At 35.1% G+C, this 21,305-nt stretch overlaps 1 protein-coding gene across 6 annotated transcripts in view; it reads left to right on the top strand.

The window, feature by feature from the left end:
- The window catches only part of LOC145664174 (cyclin-dependent kinase-like 4), a 345,081-nt gene that overhangs the window by 246,267 nt on the left and 77,509 nt on the right, over positions 1–21,305 (top strand). For all 6 annotated transcript variants that reach the window (XM_081730596.1, XM_081730597.1, XM_081730599.1 and 3 more), the window contains exon 2: positions 16,600–16,789. In XM_081730596.1, the coding sequence (XP_081586722.1) occupies positions 16,600–16,789 (190 nt within the window). The remainder of the gene's footprint in view (positions 1–16,599; positions 16,790–21,305) is intronic.

Below are 21,305 nucleotides of genomic sequence, written 5' to 3'. Positions count from 1 at the left end.
AATTTCTTCTATGGCCAGACCTGAACATTTAACTAAGTTTTGTGGCCAGACATGTATAAACATGTTTTTCTAGACCGTTTGAAAATAATACATAAAGAAGCCCTTAATAGTGGATGTATTTTCACTTATAAAGAAGGAATTTTGTGAAAAATAAAAAGGTAAATGCAGAAAATCTTCGGAAAATACGTCAGTTTAAATATATTTTATCTTGAGTGTTATTATTGAATATTTAGTGAGTAAATGGACCGTACGTTTTAATTAGTTCCAGAAATAATAAAATAACGAACTTAGTTCTAATACATAGACGTTATATGTTTACTAGTATTTCTTTACATATTTTGCTATGACCACTAGCAGTACCATTACTGTTTGCACATAAAAACCTTAACCTTGAAACATGAATAAATTTTTTGTTATTATCTGCTGAGAAGAAATAATAATAATAACAATAAACTTCATCTCTTAGATAAAAATGAAACCTTTATAGAGTTTATGAACAAGAGGAACGTGACGTCACAAGAGAAGATTGCGTGATTTGTTACGTTGCGCTTGGTTTGATTGTTTTATCTGGTTAAACGGCGTCTCTGGGGTTGCATTTTGCGCTAACAAGGAAGGCTATTGTTTTTTTTCTAATGCTTGCACAGCAGGTCAGCTATGAAATCAACTCTTCTTATCTCGCTGACATTTGTTTTCGACACGCCTTCTGGCGACTGCATCTGGACTATTTAAAGCTTTTTTAAAAAAATAAGTAAAAATATATTTAAAAAAAAATAACAAACTTATGTAGACTAAGAGCAAAAATGGTTTCATGAATTATGCATAAGAAAATATTATCTGATAGAATGAAGTATGGTTCTTCACCCTGAGAACGCTAGGATTAATTTCTCTCCATAATTAACTGTTGCGGCCTGCCTTTGCAGATATAATTATTTAAACTTTTTTCGTTTATTTACTATACCTCTTATGACGTCAAGATTGCATATTGCGGAATTTTGTTTCTGAGATGATGAAGAGTTTCTATTTCTGAACTCAGTATAATGAATAACACAATTTTGTTAAAGAAAGCACAATTTATTTAAAGAAATGTTAATTATATTTTAAGGAAACCGTTGTATTATTAATAGAATCAAACAAATCCACAGCCAGTAAGAAACGGTAGGAAGCAATAATAAATTTCTCGAGACAGCACACTTTGTCTATTGGACCATTGTTTGGTATGATTTACGGAGGCAAGGACATTTTGGGGAAGCTTTGTTTCTTCCAACCTCTCCTAGTCGCCAGTAGAATTGCCACGTTTCCAAAAATAACGTAGGAACACTTCATGTGCCTAATGGGGGAGGAGGGGGGAGAAATGTACCAATGTTTCTTTTTCTTAACAGTGTTATATATATATATATATATATATATATATATATATATATATATATATATATATATATATATCTGTGTGTGTGTGTGTGTTTCCCATATAAAGCATAGATTGGTAAAATGAAAGTGCAACTATTTTAAAGTATATAGGCTCCATATCATATAATACCTAGTACAATACGAGGAGTGATCAAAAAGTAACGAACCTTATTTTTTCCCACGTAAACCAATGGAGCGCGGGAGACTTTCTTCAGTGTACATGTAGAGGGGGACATTGATGCAAAGTCGTGATTTTTTTCCCGCCCGCAGAGAGCGTCAGTCGCTGGCAATCGACCAACGAGTGAAGACGTGTAGTGAGCGGTCGTCGCATTTCAGTTTTTTTTAATTGTAAAATAACAGAAAAAGTTGAGCAGCAATATTACATCAAATTTTGCCAAAAACTTGGCGATAACCAAGCGGAAACCATTCAATTGGATCGGTACATTCAATTTTGAACAAGAATTTGGGCATAAGAAGAGTGTCCACAAAATTTGATTCAGGCTTTCATCGCCAAACACAACATTCCTCGTCAGCTCCATACTCACCTGATATATATCCGTGTGACTTTGGTTATTTTCAAAGCTGAAAATGCCACTAAAAGGGACACGATTTGAGTCAAGAGAAGACATCATGCGGATTGGGACGGCCCGGTTCCTCACCATTCCAAAAAATGCGTTTCAGAAGTTTTTCCAACAATGGCGGGAGCACTGGAAGAAGTGTGTGCATTACCAAGAAGATATTTTGAAAGAAATTAGTGTTTCGGATTTCCAAACCAAAGGTTCTATACTTTTTGAAGACACCTCGTATATACTAAAAATGTGACAAAGTTAAGCCAGTAGCAAAATTAAGAATGCATGGGCCTCCCCGCAAAAAAGTCAAAAGGATCCCCACTTTCCATATTCATGAAGATCGTATTTTATAGAGAACATACAGTATTATTGACCTTGGATATTCCATCTAGTCAGTCTCATATTATGCAAAAAAATTGCACATAATATAAGAATTATTATTATTATTTGAAGCGATTGCATGGAACTAAAATACTTTCTTAAGAGAAACATCTTTCTAAATAAATTAGCACAAATGACAACTCACCAAAACATCTCAATGCTGCTCGGAACATTTCAAAACTGGTGAATCGTTTGGAAGAGGAATTCGTTATCTACTTTATCAGTTCAACGTGGTGATTTTCTTGGTTTTTAATGCTCAAAATTGAGAAAAAGCTCCATCATCTGCGACATTATGCTACGAATGTACATTGACCAGCCAAAACATTTTGACTACCTACCTAAGTTAGGACTTAGGATTTAGATTTCTGGGCTCTCGGCATCTGAGGCCATTTAGCCCTTCACGATTTGAGGGATGATGTTCCTCGGCAAGCACACAGTCCGGGGAAAGGGGAGGAAGAAAGGATTGGGGAAGGTAGAGAGCGGCCTCGGACCTATAAGTTAGGTACCACCCCGCATTTGCCTGGTGTGAATGAGGAAAACCCTGAAAAACCTCATTCAAGTTGGCTGGCCAGACAAAGCCTGTTACTATTTTTAGACCGAGTGACCCCACCGGGAATCAAACCCGGGACTACCTACCTAATATCTGCGATAATATCTGCATTATGACTATCTACCTAATTGTTGTCCTGCGAGCCAAAGTCGGACATACCTAATACCTGGTATATCCACCTTTGTCTCTCAGGACAACCATAATGCGGTTGGGCATGGAAACAATAAAACTTTGGTAGGTGCTGAAGGCGTGGCGCACCACATTTGCACACACAAGTCACTTAGTTACGAATCAAGTGAGATCCCTGCCAACGTCTGGTGAGCGGTTCTGACGTGCCCCGTGGCTCATACGTCAGCCCAACGATTTCGTTTAAAAAGTAGCAGATGAACGTAATGTATTGGCTGATCAGTGAATATTTTGTTGGCTTTTTGTTTACTGAATAGTCGCTCAGACGTTGCCGTCTTTGCAGGCAAAAGATGAGATATAGTTGCAACCCCACATTTTTTTACATCACATGTTTAACATCCTAACATAAAGTTAATCTTCGAAACTTAAATGGGTCCCCTTTTGCTCTGGACCTCCCCGCATTCCGAGCCCTGGGGGCCCGTTAGTTGCGCCACTGTCTGCAGCCTATGTAGCTGACAGTACACAAAACATTCAGTTTTTATCATCATACAAGCTCAAGTATTTACTCTCGATCATGATGGTCTCGTTAGCGTATGCATTGACAGTTTAGAATCCGGTTGCTGCCATCTATAGAGCTATAATTTTATTTGACACTTTCGGATGGTTTTCTGGTACGATTTGTCTTTTGTGCGTCCAAAACACAAGTAATGTCTCATACGAGTGACTGTGGTCTCGATTAGAGTCGTAGGATCTCCAACTTTTTGCGCGATCATCTCGCAGTACGCAGTACTATTTACGCAGTAACAGTAAAATACAAAGAAAGAGAGCGTCAGAGCAAGTGAGTTTTAGTGAATAGTAATTTCAACTGCGGCTTTTAAAAGAAAATACTGCTTCAACCTTATTCATGTGAGTGGCATGATACATACGTAATTTTCTTCAAATTGGAACGAACTTTCAAATGGTACCATGTGAATGCGTCCTTGACGTAAAGGGACAGGAAAATTGAGAATAATTCGAGAAATTTCCATTTAAAAAGATTCGTAATAGTGAATAGTAAGTATGGTATTGTACATTTTATTTTAACATGTAAATTTGAAATATATAATAATCTTATGTAGTGGTATTTGAAGAAAAACAATTTTAATTTAGTTTGGAAACGCTGTTAATTTGATGGTATTGTATATGTCAAACAGTGTCTCCCTGTCGAAATTTCCATGGTACGATTTCTCAGCATCTTTTATCCATTCATTTAAAATTTAGAAGGATGTGTCAGGATAGATGATCCACCCTGTATATCGTAATTTATTATTTTTTTATTAATACGCAAAAACTATCAACAAATTACTTGTTAGTATAGGTCACTTAGTACTGTCACGGAGAATTTACACAATAGTAAAAAAATGTATAATGCAACGAAGAACATTAAGACTCGAGCAGTTACTTAAGTTATGATTGAGTTCAGCACGGATATAACACTAAAAATCTATAATAATACAGGCAGAACAAAGCAGAGCAATACTACTGTTTGTGCTGAAAACATTTCGAATAAGAAAGAAAGTCTCAAGAAGTAGGTCTCTTATTAACTTTAGAACAAAGATAATACATTGCAATGCATGCAACTGATGCTTGTCTAGTTTTATGTGACCTCCCCAAGCGATGTTTTTCCTTTCATGATTATATGGACACAAGAGATCATTAAGAGCTAATGACCTGTGCAACGAAACACATATACTGTACATTCGAAGGATCGTATTTTACATTTATTATACATCTCATCGTCTTTCTAAATCAATGCTTCAGTGAGGATAGTTATCAAAATATTTAGCTAGTTGAAAAGTACAGTTATGAAGTAATTTTATTAATGGTTTGTAATATTCCTAATGTTGCTATTGCTAAATAATTATTCTACGTTAAAACAATAACCATAATTTTCACATAGAAATAATAATGTTTTCCACTGCTGAAACTTTGCTTTTAGTGTACGTAAATTTGATTTAAACTGCTCGCTGAGCAAAACAAGAAGTTTATTGTAAAATTATTAACGTGTAACAGTTTCGCCAACTACCCATTTTGGCTTCATCAGACATTAGATATTATCTGATGAAACCAAAGCAGATAGTTGGCTAAACTGTTATACGTTAATAATTTTACAATAAACTTCTTGTTTTGCTCAGCGAGTACTTTAAATCAAATTCACATAAACTTCTGTTACACAAACTTCGTGATACGTTGTTTTCTTAGTGTCCTTTGGTTTATTTTCTCACGGTGCTTGGGAAAGTCCTATTACGAGATTGGAAAAGCCTGTAGTTTTTGTTATTATTATTATTATTATTATTATTATTATTATTATTATTATTATTATTATTATTATTATTATTATTATTATTATTATTTCAATTTGTTTCGGAGAACCTCGGATTCCAAATGTAAGCTCCATTCGAGTTTGACCGTACATATTCTGCTACGTATGTCACTAAATCCACAGAATATAAGCAACGTTTGAAATGACACGTTATAACACCTCATATTCTACAGCGATATGGCCATCTAGATATGCATCTAGTGATTCCTTCAAACATACTCGTATCTTTTACCTTTGAAACAGATCCCCAAATGCCATGTTGGTCATATTTCGTGAGAATAAAGCATTCTTAAATATTCAGCTAATAAAATTAGAGGTTTGACGTTTAGGGGCAAGCTTCAGCACTTAGTTTCCACAGCGAAATACTGGTGTTGTGCGATGGTTTGTTAAAATTCTGGTCATTTCTCACTCCATTCACAACAAGATGTGGCAACTGAATAACAGACAACTCTCTGCCTCTGAGCGGCGTGTTGGTCAAATTAAATCTCGCAAACTCTAAAAGCACGTTGTCAATGTCTAAAACCACCGATCATCTGAATCCATAATTTAAAGCATTGAATGCATTACGATGATTTGAATATGGATTCTACTGTAGGTGCATGTCGTATATAACCTCGGTGCTGGAAAGAGACTCAACTACAGCAAAGAAACAACTACGGAATTGTATATTATGTTCAATTGTGAGTTTTCAAAAACAATTTATTCACATCATAAATGCTTATTATTTACGATACAGATTATATTAATCAATGATCCACAAAAGGTTTTCTTTTTTTAGAGTGTCTTCAAAAAGTTCCAAAAAGATTCTTTATTACAGCTTCCTCGTTACAAAATGATTAGCGCTATGCCTTTAGTGCTCAAGACCCAAATTCGATGTCTAATTAGATTAGTCAAGATGTGATTTTCTACCTTCTATCTGGTTAAAATATTTTAACTATTTTTTAAATCCTAGACGCAATATGTATCATGAATATGTCATGAGCTTTTGAGTGTTGTTTGGATGTTTTATTAAGCTGTAAGCTCATATTCCATATGGTACCGATAAAAGACTTTAAATTTCAAGCAAATGTTTTTCTTTTCGTGCAAATTTTGAAAAACTATAAATGATTCTTTCTTATAGCGATCGATTGAATTGTGTAAAATACCAACTGGCAGTTACCAGTAAGAATCATACAGTTAATGCACGTTAACATTAAACGTTTTAGAATTCCAGTACGCATTCATATTTGAAAATGTGAAGTTAAGAATAAGCACAAAGGCAAGCTTAGATTACTCGAAAGTTAGCCACAGGTACATAAACAACTCAGTGCTTGGTTTACTTATTTATCCGTGCTCGAGTTTAAAACAGCATATTTGAAAAGGGATAATTCCTGTCTGTTTCTCGGGCAACGTTTTAAAAATAGTCAGCACTTTGTCTTTGTAAATTATGGAGATGGGAGTGGGAGAACTATATTCCCCAGGAACGTTGCTTTCCTTAACCTTGACTTCTTGAATATTCAAAGAAACTGATCGTTAAAGAAGGTTAGAAGAATATGGTCACGTTTTTGCACGAAACAGAATGATTCAAGTTTCTAGAAAATGACAGACTCAATTGGATAATGATATCTCTCAAAGTACAGAAAGAACACAAGTGAAAAATTGAATGTCATTACTAACGAGTAATTTCCCATAGGATGGTAAAAGAAGGTCTCGTATCTTACATCAATAGATACAGTATACGAATAGAGGTATTAGCAAACTATTTTTATAATAGATTTCTTGAAGAAAGGAGTTAGTTTCACATACAAAAAAGTTTATTTTTGACAGTTAGGCATTATACGATGTTGGTGACTTTTTCTAAATCCATACCTATTTCAATCCGCATTTTTTATCTTATATTTAACCATTACCGGTAGTCAACTTTTGGAGTTAAATTTTACTTACAAACCTCATTGTCTAATCAATATTAACATATAGGAAAATTGGAATCAAAATGTGGATCCTGCCAATATAGAATAAAAGAATCATCTTTCCTGCATTCCCTCTTTCTTTAACTACATGATTCGCGAGAACATCTTATTTCCTAAGTTATAAAAATTGACATATTAACTAATTTAAAGATGCATTGAAGGTAACATATCTCTATATTGAAATACTTTCTTCTTGTGGAAAGATGGCTTAAAATCGTTATAAATAATTAAACATATATCTGCAGATTTTGCGGACTCTGCATAATTCAAAACGACAGTATATCATTGGATTGATCACGTCCAACACTGCGGCAGTCCTAACACTGCTATAAATAATACAACGTTACTGCTATAGAGAGAGTACTGATGAAGGACAGACGAGTTGTTTATGGAATTAGTGCAATTATGGGCATTGATACATGGCAAGTTGATGAAACCCTGAAAAATCATTTAAGTAAGAACAAGATTTTAGATAGTTAGATGTCTTGACTGTTGAGGCCTGAATAGAGTAAAAACTTGTCGTCAACTTCAATAGCTTTTGCAACTTTGTGGAGAACAATTTTAGCGTTATTTAATAACAATAGATGAAACCTGGCTTCTTTAGTTTAGCGCAGAAACGAAAAGGCAATCTACCTAAGAAACTCGTGCATTTTTTCTGTGGACAAGGTATTTTTTTGTTGTTGTTCAGTTTATCACCCGAGGTTGAAGGAGACAGTTATAATGATAATGAACAAAATGGTAAAATAAAGTGGGAGGAAAGGAGAGAAAACTAAGCACACGATGTTTGTCCACCATAAAGCAAATTTTGTGGGAGCTGAGATCGAACCAGGGATCCTACGCACTCTGCCACTGATTACTGCGTTTTGGAATTGTGATAGGATAATCTTAATGAATTACCAACCAAAGAAAGATACTTAGTGCGGAGCAGAGTTGCCCGTGAGGCGAGACTAGAGAGCTCTTCCAATTGAAACAGAAACAGTTTTGGAGACATCACTTTCCCGATACCTCGGCAAACGAAACAGCCTCAACTTTATCTCTTAGGTAACCCCAATGCGGGGTATTGTTTGTCTGGCCCATTACAGCAAGCAAACATCAAAGATAGTTTTGAAAAGCTTCAAGGGAGATTTTTACTGCAACAAGACAGTGCAAGACCTCATACAGCTCACCAAACAAGGAATGTTCTCAGTGATTTGCCTGGGAATTCCACATCCTACCTACTCGCCTGACGTGGCACCTAGTGATTACCACCTATTTTCCTAAAAGAAGAAACCTTTTACGTGCTTTGCGTTTTCAGAATTTAAACGATAAAATGGACTTTAAACAAGTGGGTAAAATATACCCTAAAAATATCTTTAAAGAAGACTGTAAGAAGCCAGTTTCACATAGGGATAAATGTATAAAATTAAATGGAAATTACATTGAAGAACTACAATATGTGAAAACTAGTAAATTAAAAAAAAAGAAACTAGAATATTGGAAACATTCCTCGTATATTTGTTATGAAACTTTTTGCTCTCAACACTTGAGCAACACTTATCTGAATCTTCATCTATTTTGGAACACCTTATACAGGGTGTTTCAAAACAAACCGACAACGTTTGAGAGGTGATTCCTCACACCAAGATAAGGCAAAAAGAATAGACCAACTTGGGTGCATAAATGCTTCCTTTCAGGCTCCCGAAAACATGAAAAAACGAACATTAAAGGCCCATAGCTCTAATACTATGGGACCTACTGTAGTCGGGTCAAGACTTCATTTAGGAACTAATATGTGCGCTATCCAAAAATACATGTTTCAGAATTCTAAGGTACACACGCAACAATTTTTGTAGAGTGAGTTTGGTTACGGGCATATAACTTGAAGTACTCACGAACTACATCTTTAAAAATTTTTGCGGAAGTACCACAGGATTCTGAAACTTGGATATTTGGATAGAGCACGTAGTAGTTCCTAACACGGGAGGGTCCCACAAGTTGTCCCTAACATCTGATTGCCACTGAGAAATGCAAATAAGCAAAATTTAAAGTGCTATGGACCAGAAGGATAGGAGCTACGGGGATTCAAAATTTGAATATCCAAAGAATTATCCCATGGAATTACGTACGTTTAAAGTAAATATCTTGAAAACCGTTAAAGCAACTAAAACAAAAGTTGCACAATATAATGAGAACAAAATGCCCTATCAAAAACTATAAACAGTGTTTCCATAGGTGAAGCCGTGTTGCCAACTCAACATAAAAATATTTTGTTTGAAATGGCACCATATACAATTGTAAACAGATTTAAAATGCACTATTATCACTAAACATAACATTGAAGTCTAGTGGTACAGTGTTACACACTGTCGGTGCTACGTGTGCTGAAAATGTACAATGGAGAAGTCTGATATGTGGCAACAGATGGTAATAAATGAATTTGGGTCTGGTAATAAAGGAATTTAGTTCAAATGCATAACACACATAGTATAACATAGCAAAATGTGAGCAGTGTCACAAAATATTGATGCATTTGAAAAACTAAATTGAGTGATGCCATATTTACGTCCTGTATCAGCTCCGAAGCTATATAGGAGTGCAAAGTGGGATCCGAATCACTATGAAAGAGAAACATAACAATGAAATGTAAGGTGAAAAGTACAACAAAAACATGTCCGAGGTGGGATTAGAACCCGCGATGCCTAATATGTCGGTTGTGTAGCCTTCTAAACCACACCGCTATCCAGTCCGACTAATAACGAAATGAGGTAATAATAAAATAATTATATTTCCAATGTGAATATGGTAATATTACCGTGTACAAACATAATCATATGGTATGTAGGAAAGGAAGTAAAAGAATATGTCACTTAACACGAAAGACACAAACCAAGAAAGTACTCTTCCAAATATTGATAACTTGTAGACCCAGTTTACAGAATTAGAAAACACGTGTTTCTTTCCTCGCGTGTATTTTTTTTTCTCAAGTTTGCTTATTCATCGGGGCTACAGAAGTAGGTATATATAGCAAAATCCTCACTTTTTTCTAATGCTTTCCTTTATTATCCTTTGTTCCCACATATCAGACTTCATTGTACATTTTCAGCACATGTAGCTCCAACAGTGTGCAACACCATACCACTAGACTTCACTGTTATGTTTAGTGATAATAGTGCATTTTAAATCTGTGTACACTTGTACATGGTGCCATTTCAAACAAAATATTTTTATGCTGAGTTGGCAACGCTGCTTCATCTATGGAAACACTGTTTATAGTTTTCGATAAAGCATTTTTTCTCATTATATTGTGCAACTTTTGTTTTAATTGCTTTAACGGTTTTCAAGATATTTACTTTAAACGTACATAGTTCCATGATATAATTTTTTGGCAATTCATATTTTGAATCCCCCTAGCTCCTATCTTTCTGGTCCATAGCACCTTACTCATGTTAATTTCTCATGATAGTCTATCAGATGTGCTATGTGGCAATCAGATTTTAGCGACAACTTGTGGGACCCTCCCGTGTAAGTGAAGTCTTGACCCGACTATGATAGTTCCCATAGTTTTGGACCTATGGACCTTTAAAGTTCATTTTTTCAAGTTTTCGGCAGCCTATAACTCCGAAAGGAAGCATTTGTGCACCCAAGTTTGTCTATACTTCTTGTCTTATCTTGGTGTGATTAATCACCTCCCAAACGTTGTCGGTGTTGTTTTGAAACACCCTGTATATATTAAAGTTGCAGTAGACCACAATTATTAAACTGGAACTACAAAAACGTTTCTTGGTTGGTCTTCAATGGGCGTTCAAAGTAGTTTATATATGTGTAATTTTTCATAAGAGTGTTCGGTTCCTAATGGAGATTTTCGCAACTGAAAAACAAAACAAAACAAAAACAAACAAACAAAAAAAATGAACTGCTCAAGTGGCTTTACATTCCCGTAATTCCAAACAGTATAGATCGAAATTTTTCCTTGCAAATGGGTTTCATAGCTTATAATGATCATCCATTCAGCGTGAGCTTGTCAAATTGTTTGTTACCATATTAAGGAAAAGTGTTCCCTCCTAAGAAATATATTGCAACTGCACTTTGTGGATACCATTTTAGTGGGATGTTTTTTTCACAAAATTTTGATTTATTCTTCTTTACAGTTCTTGCGAGGAGTGATACTTAGTGAGTTCTGCATCTAACGTGCTTTAAAGAGGCATAACGGTACATCAGGTGGATGTTTGGATGTGATCTTACAATTTCTGTTCTTCTCCCTCCCTTCTCTCAATCAGACTATAACGTCAATTCTCTATTATCTGTTCCTTAACATATACGTTTTGTAATCCTATCCTAACTATATATATATAACTACATGAGCTGACTAGCATAAAAGAAAGTGGTATTTTCGGGTTGATGTGAAAAGTTGAAATTTTACATGATTGTAGCTTTCCAGGACTAACCGACAGGAAAATTGCCAAAATTGAATATTTTTAAGTTTTAGTGGATCTAAAGGGGGGATGAAGAAATTCCCCATGTTATTTAAATGGGCGTTTTTTTTTTACCTATAATGGGCGTTTTAGGTACTTGGAATTGGAATAACAACTTGAAAATCGGTATGCTTGTACGTTTTCATTATCATTACCTAAATAAATCACCAATAATAAAAATGTTCAACTTTAGAATGGTTTTATGGGCAATTGAAAACTCTTTTATGTTATTTACAGTATATGGGACATCTTCTACACCCCAAAATTATTGGGCACTTTTTGTAAGGTTACAATGATTAAATTTGACATGATTGTAGCTTTTCAGGACTAGCCCACAGAAAAATTGCCAAAAGTTAATATTTATGGTTTCTAGGGAGTCTAAAGGGGGATAAAGAAATTCTCCGTGTTATTTGAATGGATCTCTATTTGGACCTATAATGTCATATTTTAGGTACTTGGAATTGGAATAAAAACTTGAAATTCGGTATGCTAGTACGTTTTCGTTAGCGTTGCCTAAGTGAATTACCAAAAATTAAAAAAAAAATCAACTTTAGAGTGGTTTTATAGGGAACTGAAAAATATTCCCCATGTTATTTATATGGAACATCTTCTACATCTCAATATGTTGAAGTACTTCCGGCAGGATCAGAACGGTGAAATTTGGCATGATTGTGTCCTTCCGGTACTAGCTCACAGGAAAATTGCAAAAAGTGAATATTTTTAGTTGTTAAGGTATCTAAAGGGGGTGAAGAAATTCCCACGTTATTTACATGGGCGTTTTCTTGGGATACAAAATCTTATTTTTTTAGATAGTTTAAATAGGAAAAAAACTTGAAATTCCGTAGAATTGTGAACTTAAGTGGTACGAGGACGTATACCGAGCAAACGCGGGGATCTGCCCCACACCCACTCCAGATAACCGAAGGCTAGTACTAATATAAAGCTTGTAATAATCAAGTTTTACAGCTATAAAGTAATTTTAAAGTTAGTAAAGAGCACAACTGTACACGACAGATTACAAGTATTTACCAATGCTTTTTACTATTGTATTAATAATTGATTGATTGGGGTTTAACTAACATCCCTTCTCACCACAGACTCACAGAAGCTATATGAAATGGGCCCGATCGAGCCACTACTTGCATATTTTAAGGCAAGCACGAAATCTGAAACTATGTCAACCTGCACCGAAAGGATGTGTATTACCCTTTTGTTCAAGAATGTGCACACTTGGGTACTAGTGTTTCTATTTCATAAGACAAAACGCACTCCATTAGAGTCTGAATAAGGAACTCTAATATTTATTCAGTTTTTTTCGCTTATCTTTTTTATTTAGTACACGTGTCAGATGTTAGATTACGAAATGCGAGGAGAGCAGGTTATCGCCCAAAAGAGAGAAAAAAAGTAATATAAAAGCTAAAAAAAAACGAATGAACGCTGATACCAAAATAGCTGTTAAAGTGCATCGTGAGTGGTGGCCACAAGAACTTTAAGCACGAAACAGTTTTCCGTATAAGTGAACCTCAGACTTGTGGCTTTCTACTTCCACGTGGAACGTCAAGACAGGATTGAAGTAAAGCAAGGAGTAGCTATAATTTCTTCATCTTCCAAGGAATAAAGAAACATAAAAGGAAAAAGTATAACAAAAAAACATATATTGATCGAAAACCGTATTCGAAGACATTAGTATTGATCAAGTAAGGAAGCGTGTACCTAATCCATTGCTTTTAATGTGATGATAGTTGAGATAGTTGTTCTAGTGCTGCCTCAATTATGCTAACAGATCATATCTACAGAATGACAAACGAAGAGAAGCGTCAGATAATTATAAGCGTTTTCAAGGGTCGAAGCGATTTCACCCCTAGTAACGATTGCCATTAAGACTTTACATAGAGTATTTTAACTTCAAGAGTTCACTTGTAATCGAAAGGTTAACACGTATAACTTTGATTATCGTAGTCACAGTTCGATTCTCAGTGGTCGAACAGTTTTTTTTTTTTTGGTTTGTCAGCATTGGGAGGTAATTGGGAAACAGTCTGACTCAAGAGGTAGACAAATTTAGGTTAGATAGATAGAAATAACAGCGATGAAACTCGAAAAGACGACCACATATCATCCATTTAAAAGCCATCTGGCCGACCATAGCATCTTTTGGGGTTTTAACTCCACAATGATATTTTTAAAAATAATAATGACAATGTAGGAGAGAGTACACTTTATTTTCCTGTTGTGATACGTTAATTTATGTAAAATCGTAAATTTACGCACTATAAATTCACATGATCTGGGATTGGTCCAAGGATTTTCTGCATCAAACGTTAACGCTCCATCACATAGTCACTTCACTGTGCTTTTGTATTTTTTTTTTTCAGTAGAACCTTTAACCGTATTAGAAAATATGGAGAGATATATATTCAAATTAATTAATTATGTAGCTCTCAATATTGAAATAGTTTAAATTTCGAGATGGTAAGATTAAAATTTAACAATCTGTAGCTAAAACAATTAGCTGTGTTCTGTGATCATTTCAAATTAGTAATTCGTTTACACATATGGTAGTGCATATTTTCTTTTTTCTAAGCCAAGTGTATTACTCAAGAGTAATATTTTGTAAATATTATAATGACAATGCACTCGTATTCAATGAGTCAAAATATTGTTTAGGTGCTATTGAAATGTCCTGTTTTGGTTTGGTGGGAAATCACTCACTCTAACCAACAGATTGGCCGAGATCACGCATACGACAATACAAACTTCGTACATGTTCAGAAAACAGGCTGGGATGCCTAGTCAACTAGGAGGTACAATATTATTGAACAGGGTCATGTGAAAGTGTACTATGAACAACATACAGTTGATAATTCTTTTCCTTTACGAGTTCAAAATGTAATAAAATAAAAGCTTTCAGTTTAATGTTTCAAGATTATGCCCCTTATGCTAAGTGAGACGATGATTAAGGCAAGTCAATGATGACGGAAAAATGGATGGAATGATAATGTGGGAGGAAACGGGAGCACCCCAATGAAATCCACGGACACGATGTTGTCTACCACAAACTTCCTTGCGGGAGACGAATCAGGAACCCCACGCACCAGAGATAACTCTTTATCACTGAGCCACCTTATTCCCGTTGACGAGTTCAAACTGAGACTTCTACACAGTAAACTGCTAAAAATAGCAACTGTGTATGTGGGTCAGGAGGGTTGAATGAAAGCAATACGCGCCGATGGTTTGTGAAATTTCGTGCTGGTGGCATAACATTGAAAACTAAACTCCACGGTCAACGACTAACAGCATGATCTGATGAACCTTTGAAGAATACCGTGTAGATGGACCCTTGGAAAAACGTTTGAGTAATCGCAGACGATACGAATGTCGTTTGTCTTTCCGCGCAATTGGTACGGTGAAAAATTCGGACTCATGGGTGCTACATGAACTAACATCGCCCAATAAAAATTGCCGCTTGAAGTATGCAATTCTTTGTTTACAGAATAACAGGGAAGACTTTGTACATGGAATTGCCACCTATGATTTTAAAAAAATGGATCTGCTATGACAATTGTAAATGTTGAGAACAGTGATTGGATGATGATCCACGTCCAGGAGGTTTCCAAAACCAGCTCTTCACTCTTAGAATATGTTGCTGCTAGTATGGTGATCAGTGATGGTTGATCCATCATGCCTTTTCCCGTGAGGAGAAACCATTACTGTGAAACGCTACAGTGCTGAATTCCATGAGATGCACTGCGAACCTGCAAACTTATTTGCAAAGAACCAGCAATGATCAACAGACATAGTGTCTTTATGTGGACTACGATGCCTCGTAGGACAGTGCAGATTCTTCATGAGTTGCAATAGGAATCTCTTCCTCGCCTACCCTATTCTGATGTCTCTCCCACCGACTACCACCTTTTCCGGCGTCTCGGTCAGAATAACAAAGATTCGTTTTAGGTTTCTGGAGCCTCTATTAACTAGATTTTAGTAGTTGTGTACGATATATATTATTATTTTAAGTTCTACACATATGATTACGTTAAGGAGCAGGAATCTTTTTTCTTTATATCTAATTGTCTCTAGGATATACGTTTCTCTTTTAATTACAAATCTGTCGTAAAGGCCTGCTTCTCATGCCTTCAGTAACGAAACCACAGCTTTTACCTAAACGAATTAAATGCAATAGTATGTTCTTACAACAAAATTGACAAACCCAATTAATTATATTAATATATGTAAGACGATCGGCATGGACGCAGCATATCATTTGCATTATAAGTATTTCCAATATGTGTAAAATTCTGGTTGAAAAGTTAAAAAAAACTGGGTAGGACGAGATGATGATACGAAGACAATGTTTTTTTTAAGGGAGATTGGTAATAACAGTTCTTATTGGATGGATGAAATGGAACAGGATAAGATCCAATGACAGGTTTTTATTTCTGTGGTAATGAACCTTTGGATTTCTTATCTTTAAGCTTAGTTTGTTAAGTAGAAGATTAATATTCAAACCACTATCTGTAAAATAATTAATATTTGTTCAGCTTCCTCTCTTCGCTATTACTAATTCTGAACATTATTACAATTCGTAACCTGTAACAACGCTACATTAGAGTTGGTAAAGTATATATATAAAATATTCCATATTGGTAGAATACGTTTCAACAAATAATGTTTTACAAGTATGCATATCAACGTAGAACTGCAGACAAATTTGTATTGTGAGTTGTAAAACAGTAATTTATCAAATGATATTTCTAAATTAATTTGTCTTTACTAGTTAATTAATATATGTTTCTTCTACTTCTAGGTCCCGGGCCCCGTCACGACTTATGGAGCGATACGAAAAGCTGAGTAAAATCGGCGAAGGTTCTTACGGGATGGTGTTCAAGTGTCGTAACAGGGAGACGGGGCAATTGGTCGCCATTAAAAAGTTTGTGGAATCCGAAGATGATCCACTCATTAGGAAAATAGCCTTAAGGGAAATTCGCATGCTCAAGGTAAGTCGACTGCTGTTTTAAAACAAACTTTATTAATATTGTTTCCGTGTTGTCTCATACTTGAAGTTTTGATAAAAGTGTTTATTGATAGATCACAGAAGTAATGGAAACAAACTGTACATTCAACACAAGGATTAGTGTACTTGAAACTGTGAGTTAACTCGCCAATTGCAGCAAGTACGGTATGGCAAGAAAACTATGACATTCCTCCCTCTGATGTACCTCCAGTGACGACATGAGCTTTAATTTCTTGTGTGTGTGGGGGGGGGAGCAGACGGTGAGGCATAGAATTATGGGAGAAATAGCGGTTTTTTTCGTGTATCGAAAAGGATTATTATACCTAGGTATATATGTATATAATATTCTGAATATATAGTATATGAAGTATTGTGGAAAGATGATGCAAACGTTTCACTTAATTGTCACTCTACGATTGTTGCGCCATCTTTAGGCTTAGAAAAAAAAGAAATCCGCTTGTATTTAAAGTCCTTTGTTTGGCTTTCCTAACATTCGTACTAGCTAGGCGAGGGCTTTCTCTCAAATTTTGTGTACCGCTTTCTTTAAAGGTTAATACCATTACTGTATTTGATCTATGTGATTTTATAATTCACTTTGGGCTCTGTGGAGTGTCATGGCTTAGGACGTTCCTTTTTTATGCTTGTGTTCGTAGCTCGTAGATACTAATTCTAATCTATGCCATGGTTCAAACCAAATTAGTGATCGACAATCCACTTTATAATAGTTACTTCAATCATTCCTATTCTTGCTATTACACAAGAACGAAGATACAACCACGATTAAGTTTTTTTTTTCCAACGAGGTCGTACCGATTTTGATCCTTGTTCACATAGATATTTTTGTCTCGGTATTGCGAGAAAAAATCCACTTCCGAAACATTGTAATAGAAATTAAGGAACATTCCATAGAAACGGCTATAAATTTATCATTATCGTTCCAACAACGCAGCAACATAATAAGTTTCAGCTGTCGCCTAGCGAGGGCGATAAACACAGAATATATCAATCCATATTATCGCATTCCACTTCACATGTAAGAATGAAAAGAACCTTCATATGGTGTTGGCAGTATATTGATTTTTCCGTTCATCAATTATGCGTATATGTAGAAAGTGCGCACGCTATGAATTTTGACAAGCGGTAGCATCAACACATCGATGTTGCCACAGGTTACGGCCCTTAAAGAAGTAAAAATAAATTAACAGCGGCATTTAAAAAAAATCTATAACTTAATGCACAAACACAAAACTTTGAATTCAATATTAACCATGTACAACTTCAATTGTTTTGTATGGCGCTTAAACGTTTTTAATTTTTGGATATATTTCGTTGGTTTGTTGTATTAAAGATTAGCGTCCCTTTTAGCGCCAAGGCTATATGAGACGTGGACCTACAGTTTTAAGATGGAATCGGAATCATCGAAGTGTGTTAAAATTTTAAGGTTATCCCACACGTCATCTAACCCGGGACCTCGTGCACCAAACATGCGTGCTAGGAACTAGATCAGGTGGGAGGGCTTAGATATTTGACAGAGTTAATCACAAAGTACTATTACATAAGCTAGGCGAATATAATTTCTCTTATCCCTTGATCAAGTTCTTTTCATCATATTTAAATAATTGAAAACAAACTGTTATCTACAAAGAATATAAATCATCTCATTATATTGCATATTCTGAATTCCCCAAGGCTCTAATCTAGGTCCGTTATTGTTCCTTTTATTCATTAACGATCTCCCTGATCATATATTATTAAGTAACAAATTGCTTTATGCTGATGACCTCAAAATATACGGTAGGATAAAGACCATCCATGACCTGTCTCGATTTACAACGTGACATTTAAAATATTGCTAATTTGTGTTCTCTTAACAAACTTAATGTAAACATAAACAAATGTAACATTTTATCGTTTACCAGAAACAAAAGTCAAATAGAGTTTGATTACTCAATCAATCAAATCTTACCAAATAGATTAAATTCAGTCAAAGATCTTGGAGTTATATTTGATACGAAACTGACATTTAATAACTATATAGAGAACAGAGTTAATGAATCTCTCAAGATGTTAGGGTTCATAATTAGAACTGGAAAGGAATTTAACAATAGTACTACACTAACAAAAATGTATTATGCCTATGTCCGATCAAAACTGGAATATGCTGTTGTGATCTGGAACCCATCACAACAGCAATACAGACACCAACTGGAAAAAGTCCAATCTAAATTTATCAAATACTTGACGTACAAGACAACTGGAATCTATCCATATTATGAAAACTATCTAACATTAATAGACAACTTCTGTATCCCTACACTTGAACAAAGGCGAAATGTGACAGATTTGATTTTTCTCCATAAAATATTACAAAACGAATTTAATTGTACAGATCTCATATCAACATTAAATTGTCATGTCCCGACACTTAAAACTCGTGCTAATAACTCTGGTCTGTTTTATTGCAAAAAAGCAAGGACCAACGTATTATTGAAATCACCAATTTGGAGAATGTGTTCTACTTGTAACAAAATATGTATCAAACACAAAGAAATTGACATCTGCAATATGAACTCTATGTTTAAGAAAACTATTGTAAATGTATTATGTAATACACCAACACTATAATTGGGCTTATGCCTGTTGTGTTGATGGCAAATAAATAAATATATTTCAATTTGTAGGATAAAATTTAAGTAAGGAAGCTTATATTTAGGCCTGAAAGAGGGATATTTCTAAGAGGTAGAAACTTAAAAGTAAACAAAATTAGATACAGCTATATAGTATGGATTAAGAATAGGTGCACCATTTGGAGAAGACAGGAAGGACGATTGGGTACTCTCTGAGTTTGAGAAATCCATACTACTTTTCTATTATATACTAATCAGAGCTGCCAACTTTTCAAACCTGCTCACCCGTACATTCACAGCTTGAGTCCTCCAAATCCAATTTAGTTAAATTAGACCCTTACTTCAATTAAACACATTCGGAAAACAAAATTGCTATTTGCATGAGGGCTAGACAATTACTATTGGGCTTATACAAAGGTACCACTCTGTTCGTATCTTACTTTGTCATTCTGATCACAGTAGGGTAGGCAACAAAATAATTCAACATTCTGAAAGCTTCAGTACTTGCTCCCACATGTGAAATAGTCAGCTTTATTCTCACTTCAGCTTTTATTCTTTCTAAAGCACAGTGGATGGTTGGTGGATGCTTAAGCTCTCAAGGTGGGGTTGAGAACCCTTCTGTGTCTGCTCTTCCTTCTAACATAATAGTCTTTTAGTTTTCTCTCGTAATAATTAACGCTCCGCTCAACGTTGTGTGTGTGTGTTTGTGTAGTTCATCATGTTCGTCTTGTGTTATGCTTCTTGCATGTTCTTCTTAAGAGTAGGTAATATTTCATGGCATTATTTTGAATATTTCATGGCTTTGAGAACTCTCAATGCTAAGTTACATATAATGTTTGGGATGAAGAAATTCGGAAATAGGCCAGAACTGGTTCCACTTACTCAGAAGCTTCTTACATCTGCTAAGTCTGCTTGCCGTAACTACAAAGCATACTTGGAAAACCTAAGAAAGGAGGAAGCTCAAAAAGAAATAAAGAAGAAAAGATGAAACAAAACAACAAACAAAGAGAGAGGTGATGGAGAAATTGACAAGGGAAAAAAGGGGCATGATGAGATTTTGGTCACTTTTTCGTGTACTTTTGGTCACTTTTCAACTATTTACGAGAGACCAGACCACTATGAGCCATGTAATTAGCTCCAGTTGTGTTCTGTATCTTCCCATACTACTAAATCACCCGTACGTATGAAATACATGTTAAGTACGTATGAATTACTGAAATTAATTTGTAAACTTCTAATAATAGTAGCATTTTAATGGGAAGAATTTTTATCTCAAAATGATAAGTGGGGGAATCCCCCCTTATACACACACACTATAGAACTTAGCACCCTGGTTAATATACAAACATAAAACTTTGAATTTAATACATGCAAAAGTTCACTTGTTTTGTTTGCTGCTTAAACGTTTTCAATTTTTAGATTTGGAGAGTACACGAGAATAACGATAAGTCACATTTTCCAACTTCTGAGATATCAGCTGTTGAAAGTTTCTAACGCTCAGTTGGAAGAAGGTGTAATGCATTTCAAAATATGTTTTATTTGAAACTCAAAGCCTTCTATGATAGATAAATATGCGTCCAGAAAATTTTTGTTGCCCTCTGTCGATTGGAGCCATAATCTAAGTCATTAAAAAATGGACTTTCATCGTTCTTTCCATGGATTCTTCATATATTTCAATCAGTAGGACAATATTCATGCAGAGAAAGATTATGTTCAGACCTGAAACTAGCGTTTTCTTAAACTTACAAAGAAAGTAAGGGGAAAAAAGTAGTTTTAAAAAATTGACCTATAGTAAGGGTCACGAAAGGACAAGTCATAAAGGACTGAATTTTGTTAGCGTGCAATCCTTTCGGTAGTAGTACAGCACTCGTT

This window comes from Thermobia domestica, chromosome 11 (genome assembly GCF_964235325.1).
Source record: "Thermobia domestica chromosome 11, izTheDome1.hap1.1, whole genome shotgun sequence".
NCBI lineage: Eukaryota > Metazoa > Arthropoda > Insecta > Zygentoma > Lepismatidae > Thermobia > Thermobia domestica.
This window is presented reverse-complemented; position numbering and strand designations above follow the sequence as displayed.